Raw genomic sequence first — 10282 nt, forward strand, 5'->3', positions numbered from 1 at the left:
AGACTTTGGTCCTTCAAGGACTTATAATTAATTCTTACTTCAAAGGAAGACAATGAAGTCATCTTATTTTGACAAGTTTTTGAGTTTGATTGAATGCGAGTATGTTCCCACTGTACTGACAAATTCAAGTATCAAAAATGTTTTAGCGAAGGCTGGGGAAAGGTCACTGTGCTGCTGATCCTGCCCTCTGGAATGACAGGAGATGAGCAGCTGTTCTTGCTCTGAGGAAACACCTACAGGGTATTTATATGTACCATGCTTTTCTTTCTTAGTGACTTACAAGAACTGGAATCTTTTAAACTTAAGTACAACTTACCTCAGAAAGGGGCTGTGATGAGTAACAAAGACAAAAGCATAGTGAAATTTTTCAGAAGACTAAATACTCTATAAATGTTGAACATAGTTTCTGTGGGTTTACTATGGAAAGCAAATTTGCAGCAAAGACTCAATGACAGTGACCTCTAAATGAGGATAAGGGGACAAAGCAGACAGTTTGAGAAGTTAGACTTTTTTATGAAGCAATAGATCTAGTGACAAGGAATTTAATGCAAATTTAAATATCAATCAAATCTGCATGGTCCAATTAACAACAACTAAGACTTGTTTAATAAAATATTAATATTTTAAATGTATGACTATCTTTGAAAATAAAGAAAAAGGACAAGGGTCTCCAGATTACATCAGATTTTAAGTGGTTTTTGGTCTTACATTATGTCTCACAATAGTACTTTCAATAACATAAAAAATCCTTAGTTGAAATTATCTAACATTTTTTCCCCATGAGTCAGCTTCCCAAGGCAGGCAAAAGCATTTTTGGCAGTACCTATTTTACCTTGAAACTTTCTCTCCTAATGTAACCCTATACTGACCTTGATTGGCTTATCAAATGAGCTCATCCTCAGAGCTATAGAAGTGTACTCTATCAGGGAAGCCGTGTGATGACATGCCGGGGCACCACTGGACACTGTCTAGAGGGCACCAGGGCATCGCTTGCTCCCTCTCTTCACCCGTGTTTCTCATCGCCAGCTTAGATGATAAAGAGGACGTGCAAAGTGCTAGAACGTGGAGCATTGTTTCCAACAAATCCGTATTTGAGACTTAGTGCTGCAGCTTTCTGTGTAACTGAACTTTCAGAACTGCTAAACTTGCATTTTTTTTCTCATTTGTTAAACAGTTATTAACTTCTGCATTATAATTTGATTGCATGGTGGCATTGAAACATACATGAATGGAGCCTAGCAAATGGGCCTTGGCTCATAGTATTCAATGAGTGATCTTCATTTTTTATTGGAATGGGAGATAAACACACCTGTCATACATGTCACATGTTACTGATTAATCAATCCCATTGAGTCATTACTTACCAGAACTAGCAGAACATGGAACTCGAGAATGCTGAACCAAGCACCAGAGGGCTTCTTTTTCACCACAGAAAGAATACCAGCCCTTAGCTGGGCAGTGGTGGCGCATGCTTTTAATCCCAGCACTTGGGAGGCAGAGGCAGGTGGATCACTGTGAGTTCAAGGCCAGCCTGGTCTACAAAGTGAGTCCAGGACAGCCAGGACTACACAGAGAAACCCTGTCTCAAAAAAAAAAAAAAAAAAAAAAAAAAAAAAAAGGAACACTAGCCCTGGTTGTTTTGAATATTCAAAGCCTAGTGAGAGCTCAGTGAACTTGAATGTTAGCAGAGGAAAATTTCAAGTGTAACTAAAATACTGGATGATGAAAATTCTTCAGCTATTTTAGTTATCATTTCTTACTAAAATCAGGAAAAAAGTCAGAAAGCTGAGACCTTTTCGCTATCTTGTTACTTTTGATTTTCAGGTAAGTTGATGTGCATATCCTAAAATTTTCATGATAGTGTAAACTCGGGGGGAAATCCTGATTTTTTTAAAGTCAAAATGTGTGACAAACGTGTTTATGATGATTGAGTCTCATCTAATGGCATCACAATTTATGAACCTAACTGATAATGTGGTTTAACATTATTGAATCAGCATATTATAAGTAATTATTTAGAACATTATTAATGATAAAACAAATGACAAACAGCAACTGCAATAAACAAGCAAGTAAACAAACAAATAAGACACACTACAAGCAAGTATAGTCTGTGATTAAAATAATATAGCAATCTAATGATTATGAAGGACTTTCATGAAGAGACAGAAAGGCAATGTTAACCCAGCCAATACCACAGGGGTGGGTAGATGGATCCAATATGGAAAGGGAGAGTAGTGTGGCCAACGCCATTTTATTCATTTCTTTTAGAAAAACACTCTATTGAGGAATGGGATGAGAGCAGAGGCCTGAAAGAGCTACATAGATCAAGATAATCTATGGTACCAATGTGGTGGTGTACACCTGTAATCCCAGCACTGGGGGCGGGGTGGCCCAGAGGCAGCTGGATTCCTGTGAGCTCAAGGCCAGCCTGGTCTACAAAGCAAGTCCAGGACAGCCAGGACTACACAGAGAAACCCTGTCTCAAAAAATACCACCACTACCACCACCACCACCACCACCACCACCGCCACCACCACCATCATCAACAACAACAACAAAGATAGGCTATGGAGGCAGAAGATGACTACAAACTTCAAACTTCAACAGTGGAACAAAAATGATATTAATTAGTATTTACTATTTCAAGAAAAATATGTTTTCACGTTCCTCTTTATATCAAGAGAACATATTTATATATTTTTTTGTGATAAGACTTTTATAAAGCAACTAGTACCAACCTCAGTTTGCAATTAGAAAAAGGTAGTCTTGGAGAGTTCAGATTTTGTAGCGGACATGCAAACAGCAAGAATTACATGCAGGTGAGTGAGTGTCCACTGCTGGGATGCTCTCCTTTTTCTATACTGAGGCAGTCGATGATAGGGAAGTTGGAAACAATATCATTCAGTAAAGATGAAGAGAGCCAGGGAATTGAACATTTTCCTGGCCATTTAATAATTGAAGGAATAGAAACATCTTCTCCTCCAGCTTTTTCTCTAGGTATAATGGTTAAAGAGTACGTCTAGTATTTATTTTAGTGTTCCAAAGAATTTCCTTTCTTGCACACATCAATTTCATAGATATAATATTGCTCAAAATAGATCAGTTAAGTAAGTAGATGGGTGGGCTTGGTCATAAGATATAGCACCTGACCACATACGGCTCCCTAGGACTTAAAGTTCCGTAATTAGACATGCATATGAGTTTCTGCGGGAACACAAACACTCATCAGCTCCCATTTACAGTAATTGTACCTTTTGTGGATGACTTTGTCATTTGTTTCCAGGAAACTGCTTTCTATCTCTGCGAGGAGCATCCTCATAATGAAGTGCGGACATAATGATGATAAGAGATTGTCAGGAGGAAAAAGAAGAGGCTGAGTGATCAGGACTTGGCTGTTCTGCCTAGACAATGTTCTGCTACATCATTTTACAAAAGGACATTGTCAGAGAAAGGACTCCTGGCTAATGGCATTGCACTTGTAAGTTCAACAAGGCTGCTCTTTTCCAAGTAGTCAGTTACATGAAAGTGTACATGTTGCATGGGCCTGAGGGTCAGTAATTACGTCTGATGCCCGTACTCTGTCATGTCTCCTTCACACCCATGGCATCCCTTTGTCTTGCGTGAGTGGTGTCACTTCTCCTGATACCCCGAGTAGAGCTATTTGTACCATGAAGCATGAAGGTAATTCTTAGTCTAATGCATTTTGAAGATTTCACAGTGACAACGATCAGGAAGGCTGTAAGTAACGACAGTGCTCATTTGTCTAAATGTCAAACCCTGACCTCACCAACTTTCAAGGAAAATGTCAGTAAAGAGTGAGTTTCAGTTCACCCAGAGAAGATATCAATGTTATTCAGATGTAATTCAGTCCTCAGGGAAACAGCTGTCAGTGTCTAGTGAGCAGAGTTCTTCAGGTAGATCTTTCTTAAAAGCTGAATGGAACTAGGTGTTCAGTGTTCAGGACTCTCGGGGCTGTGGACAGTGCTTCACTGACATGAAGTAGTCTCAGTGATGTTTCTCTTCCCGCAACCTGCAAATATATATGTAGGAACTATGCAACCTGGCTGTAAAGACTCCACGTCGCAAGGTCTATGCAAAGCAAAGTGGAACAACATGAAAGAAGGGCAGATGTATCATAAAGATTAAGCCTGAAATAAAATTGGTGGAGGAAAATGGTGATGGTTTTATAGCTATTTCTGCTTTTTTTTTTTATTACTTTTCTTGAATGTATTTATTTATTTTTTGTGGAAGTGGATGATAGTGCACATAGCTGCAGAAGAGAAAAGGAAGCCCGCCCAGCAGACCTCTTGCAGGTGACCTAGAACAGAGACTGATGGCTACAGTGCTTCCTAGCGCTAGAGTTACTATGGAGAATTCTCCATCTGAGGTCAGAGCAAATGGGGCTGAATCCGAAGCATCTTCTCTAACAGGCTGTTGTTTTCTCTTCCAGTGTGCTTTATTTTAAGATTTAAGCAAGAGAGCACATGTCAAGCGGCCTTGCAGAAGTACATACAGAACGCATGTTCAATTTCTCTCGCTCACTTAGCAGTAAGCATGTGCCACACGCAGTAGGTGCGGCGACTCTGTAGATGGCAAGGTGGAAAACAGAAGACATTGCATTCTTTAACCCGAGGCTGAATCCTATCTTTCCTCATTCCCTCTTCACTTTCATTGGTCCCTAAGAAGATTGCCTTTATTTTTCATCTTAAAAAATATAAAGAAGGCAAAATATTCTAAAATAATAAAGAGCAAGCTAAAGTTATTGGCGGCTTCTTGTCTCATTAATGTGCTCTCTATCGACTGCCTCTCAGTCACATACAGTCAGTTTGTCTACACTGTGGCTTGGAGGAGAAGGTAAAAGCCAGGCTAGCATTGAGAGCCCGGTGAGTTCCCTACTGCCCTTCATGCCAGTTACCCATCTTCATTTATTTACTTGCCCGCTTCCCAGCCTATTTCACTTCTCTCACCACCACCCCGCCCCCTTCCACAAGGGGTGTGTGTGTGTGGGGGGGGGTGAGCCAGCACAGTCTCTAGCCTGCCTGCCCCCTCCTGTTATTTTCAACAGACTTCCTCCACACTGCCCTCTGCATTTGAAAAGCCTCCTGTTCTCCATTCAAGGTACTCACTCCTTCCATTCACAATTTAAGTCGTAGCTCCCTCCCAGAGCTCCTTTTCTTGAAAGAGATGCCCCCCCTCTTCCGGCTCTAACGAGTCAGTCATTACAATCCTCATAGTTTCTTTACCCGTCACTTATCCCTCGGAAATTGTGGCGCGGAGAACGGTAACCAGTGAGCAAGGAAACCTCTGCTCTCACAGACCAAGACAGACTGTCACATTAAGCTTAGTTTCATTATGAGAAAAAAGAAAAAAAAGAAAAGAAAAGAAAAGAAAAAAGAAACAATTGATACAAATGTTTTCTGAACCTGGTAACCACTCACTGGGAGAAAAACATGCATCAGTTGAATGAATGAATGAATGAATGAATGGTGTGTGCATGCATGCATGCTTCAATGGGTGCTGAGAGTGAGCCTCCGGGGGTACTTTTCTTGAAGGCTCCGTCTTCCATCCGCTGCTCCAAGCAAGGTTTCTGTTTAATCCTGTTTCTACGTTTGAGCACAGTCTATCTGCCTCCGCCTTCACGCTGCCCTCTCCTTACCACTTCTTGACCCGAGCCTAAGCCTCCTTGCTAAAGGGTGTGCTACCGAGCTCTCGAAGGCCTGTGGCTTCCTCAGTTTCTCCGCGTGCAAGCCCTCCCCGGTATACCCTCCGGGCTTTGCACAAAAGCATTCCAGATTCCCCTACGCTCAGCAAACGCACCTGGAGGTCCTTGTCCCTCCCGCTTGCGCTTGTATTCTAGGTTCTCAAACAGAAACAGTTTCCCTCTTTTCTCTGCAGACAAACAGGATGATGATCAATCTAGAGATCCTTCCTAGTTTGTAAAATGGGAAAACTTGAAAAAAAAATATTAGGAACCTCACCCAAGAGCAGCGACATCTTTGTTTGCACCCCAGGAGAAGGGAGGGGTCTTCCCAGCCTTGCAGCCTGGGCGGATGGGGAGGTGACAGCCCATCTGGAGGGCTGCCCAGACCAGACTCACCCAGGACGTTCCCGATGAGAGCCACAACGAACACGATGATGTAGCCCGCAATCAGGACCCACTCATATTCTTTCGGGTGTAGGTACTCCCTCCACAGGTACCGCAGGAATTCCTCGTCGTCATAGTCCGTGGGGTTTAAAAACGGCTCTTGAGTTTCATTCAGCTCTGAGGCAGATGACCAGTTGCGACGAGGGAGGGAATCCTCCAATTTGGTGCTGGACATCACGGACTGGTCCGGTTCCGTTCAGTGCTGCAAGCTTGTCTCCGCCTGCCCCATGAGCACCGGGGATCCGCGGTGGGAAAGGCTGCGCCGCCGCGACTAAGGGGCTCTGGAGCCGGGAATGACGTGAAAAGTTCCTGAGCCAATGCCTCCGGAGCCCTGCGCCCCGGCAACTTCAGCTGCCGCTTCGGTGTCTTTGCGGGGGATTTGCACCAGGGGAAGCCGCTGAAGAGCTAGGGAAAGGGCAGGGAGGTTGCAGCAATGATCCGGGAGCCAAGCTCTACCTTGACCTCAGCTCTGGCTCAATCACTCGTCACTCCAGCGCTGAGTCTGCACGCAGCCCATAGCATGCAGCCCAGAGCTGAGGGACAGACTGATGAAGCTGAGGAAGAGAAGGAGGGGGGCGGGGAAGAGGGAGTAAAGACAATTACCTTAACCTGTTTCTTTGTGGATCAAATGTCCTTTTTCTACCACTTTCCTTCTGTTTTACATGCAATTTCTATAGTACACACTGGCATGCGTAAGCCTGTGCTCATGGCAGGAAGGTCAACACATGGCTAACAGATGATCCATTTCTTCACTTTGTAATGCAAATGTAAAAGTAATCATGAGCCTCCTTAGCCTCAGACAGGCGTATGCAAAAGTCATTTCATCCAACTATTTTAATATTTAATATAGCATCGCAGTATTTATCACGTGCCAATTTGGCAATGGCTGAATTGTTAAGACATTGCCGGCCGTGTTTTATCAAAAAAACGAGGAGAGGATCCTTTTTAATTGGAGGTTGTATTTAATAGGGATTTGCACTTTCAAGGGCAAGCGAAACAAAGCGCTGCAGACCCTACTACTCCGCTAAATGAATACATTATTACACCGACTCCTAATGACTTACTACAGTAAGAGATTAGTGAATGCATCTCTCAACCTGCATCAGAGGAGCTTCTCAATACAGTAAGTGATGATTAACGAAGAGACCCAGAACTGGCCAAGGTACAGAGACTAAGGAGGCTGCAGGATGTTTAGCCCGAAAAGGAACACATGATAGATACCGCAATCCCACAACCCCTCCTTTCAGGGTTCAGGCATCATTTTTGGAAAGAGAGGCTTGAAAGAGCCTAAGGGTCGGAGGTGATAGGTCAGTGTCTTCTGGACACTGTAGGGAGAAAGCTGCACATAGAAAGTCACAGTGGTTGTGACAGCAAGCTCAAGACCTCTGCAAGCCTAAACCAGGACACATCCCAGCGTAGGGAGGGAGCTGGGTATGAGGTACAGATCCTAGTTGAAGACCTATTGGGAATTAGCAGCATCTGGGAGAGTCCGGGTTTTCTAAGAGTGTACAAGGGCCCCTGCATCCAAGAGTATCTGAGTTCAAACTAGGCTTGATGGAATTAAAAAAAAAAATAGTAAGTATATAAAGTTGAATATGTAGGAAAAGCAGGGTTGGTCTTAGAAAAGCTGGGAGAGGGGAGTAATGGATCAAAATAAATATAAAATCTCAAAGGACTAATAAAATGATGATGAGGCAGGCTATCTGGAGGAGACCTAGTAGGCTGTGGTCATATGGTGGAGGAGAAGGTCCCCTTCTGTCAGAGGTCTAGGGGAGGGAAATAGGATGGAAGAGGGAGAGACAGTAGGAAGGGGAAGATACAAGTGAAGGGACAACAATCAGGATATAATCTGAATAAATTATAATAAATTAAAATTGAAAAAGAAAGGAGAAAGAAAAACAAACGATGTTGTGTTCATGTATAAATTTAATTTTGTTAAAATCTTAGGATGATCATTTACATGCTAATCCTACGTATCATTCAAAGAATCATCCATTCTTCTGGAAATCCTGCCACCTGTGAAAGTGGGGAGCAGGCCTTCTTTGGGCTTCCTTCAAATCCACTGATACAATCTGGTACCTGTTGAGAGCTGGTGTCTTTCTGTGACTTATTAATGTTTGCTTTTCTTTTCCCTACACTGTTCAACTGTGAGGACTTCTTGCTCCTTTGATTAGATCTATACTTGTTAGTGTCTGCAGATTGCTTGCTATTGGTGATCTATAAACATGGGCTCCATCTGCTATGTCTGAGTCACTGTCATTAGCTGTCATCTCGAGGCATTTAACCTGTGTCTATTTTGTCTTCCCTTTTCATGTCTTCTAACTGTGATTAATTGTGCCTGTGTGTTACAGTTGTCAGTGGAGGGAAAAGTGAGAATATCTTTATTCCATTTATTCCAATATCTGACTTAGGTTGTAACAAGCCTACTTTTACCTCCAGCCTATGAGCGTTGTATTTCCTTGTCTCCGTGGCTTTATCAGACCCCTTCCTGAAAGTCCGTGGTACTCCAATGTCATACACACTCCACCGAAACATGCCACTCTACGATGTGCTTTCTATTTCTGTAAGCACAAGAGAGATGATGAGTGTCTCAGCCTTTCTTATGGATGGGTGCTCTTCTTTATACCTAACAGCTTTCATAATTTGCCCTTTGAAATCTTCCTGCTGAATATAAAGAAATGGGGTCAACCCAATATGAATATTTCACTACATCTCTGACCTATGCTGACCTGATATGGACATTTTACTTGGCTTATCAGGCTTTTTACAAGAAGAGCATACATGGGGCATATAAGTAATTCGATTGAGTAAAGCAAAGGGCCTATAGGCATGTATATACCTAAGAAGGATTGAATTTACAAGCAGAAAAGTTGTCCTAGTCCTTCGAAGTGATGCCAAGAAGGCCATCTGGAGGAGGCATGTGTACCACATTCGGCTTCTGAATGTGTGTGAGGCAGCTCATCCCAGATGGAGATCTATGGTCGTGTCCACCAAGGCTGTGCCAACAACTTTATGTGTGTCCACAAATTTGACCTTTGTAACTCTAATTGGGAGGTATGTGGTATTATATACATAGTGTATTGGAATAGTCAGTTTGTAGTACCCAATCAGTGGAACTATTTGGGAAGAATTAGGAGGCATAGCCCTGTTGGAGGAGGTGGTCAACCGGGGATGGGCTTCAAGCATTCAAAAGCCCATGCTGTTCAGGTTAGCTTTCTCTACCTCATGCTTGTGGATAAAGATGTAAACTCTCAGCTACGATTCCAGTATCGTGCCTGTTTGCTACCTTGCTCTCTGCAATGATGGTCATGGACCCACACAATAAACTTCTATAAGTTGCCTAGTCATGATATCTTCTCAAAGAACTATAAAACTAACTAATAAAGAAAGGTTTATGAATTAGTCAAATTTACACAGAAACTGAGATACAGAAAGTTTATGTAATTTTCTTAAGGCCAGAAAGCAAGATCATCGTGGAGCTCTTGACCAGACTAATAAGGACCAATTATACCCTACACTTCATCTTTTACCATGTTTTCTTTTCACAGCATAAAAGCAAAATATTTCTATATAATTATTTATTCTAATAGTAAAAATAATAAATTATTATTTTTACCAAATACAATCATAGGATTATATAATATTATACAGTTTAAATATTGTTATATTTTATATTACTTTAAAATTTTTATTTATTTATAAGCATAAGTGTTTTGCTTGCATGTGTATCTGTGCACCAAATGCAGAAATACCCTTAGGGGCATAAAGATGGCAGGTCCCTTGGGACTGGAATTATAGGTAGTTATGAGTTTCCATGTGGTTGCTGGGAACCAAACCAAGGTCCTCTCAAAGAGCAGCAAGTACTATTAATCACTGAGGCATTTTCTAAGCCTGTTTTTATATTTAATGGAGCATATGTTGTAGAAATATGGGGAAATTGTTTCACTCTGTAAGATGATGTCTCCCCTAAGTAAAGTCAGTCTACCCTGGATTCTCTGAGACAAATATGTTGATTTTCATAGCAGTATACACTCACAATCAAGACTGCTGTCTATTTCATATTTGTTGCCTTTCTGGTAGCCTTTGGTTGTTGTTATTTGTTGATCAGATGTTAGCCTGGCTGCAGATAAGAAT

General features: G+C 41.9%; 1 protein-coding gene across 1 annotated transcript in view; it reads right to left on the bottom strand.

Annotated features, from left to right (window-relative positions):
* Nucleotides 1-6543, bottom strand: part of Hcrtr2 (hypocretin receptor 2) — a 104142-nt gene extending 97599 nt beyond the window's left edge. Inside the window, exon 1 of the mRNA XM_051140597.1 lies at nucleotides 6101-6543. Within this exon, the coding sequence (XP_050996554.1) occupies nucleotides 6101-6323 (223 nt within the window). The 5' untranslated portion in view covers nucleotides 6324-6543. The remainder of the gene's footprint in view (nucleotides 1-6100) is intronic.
* Nucleotides 6544-10282: the final 3739 nt, after the last annotated feature.

The sequence above is a fragment of the Acomys russatus genome, chromosome 32, assembly GCF_903995435.1.
Source record: "Acomys russatus chromosome 32, mAcoRus1.1, whole genome shotgun sequence".
Lineage (NCBI taxonomy): Eukaryota > Metazoa > Chordata > Mammalia > Rodentia > Muridae > Acomys > Acomys russatus.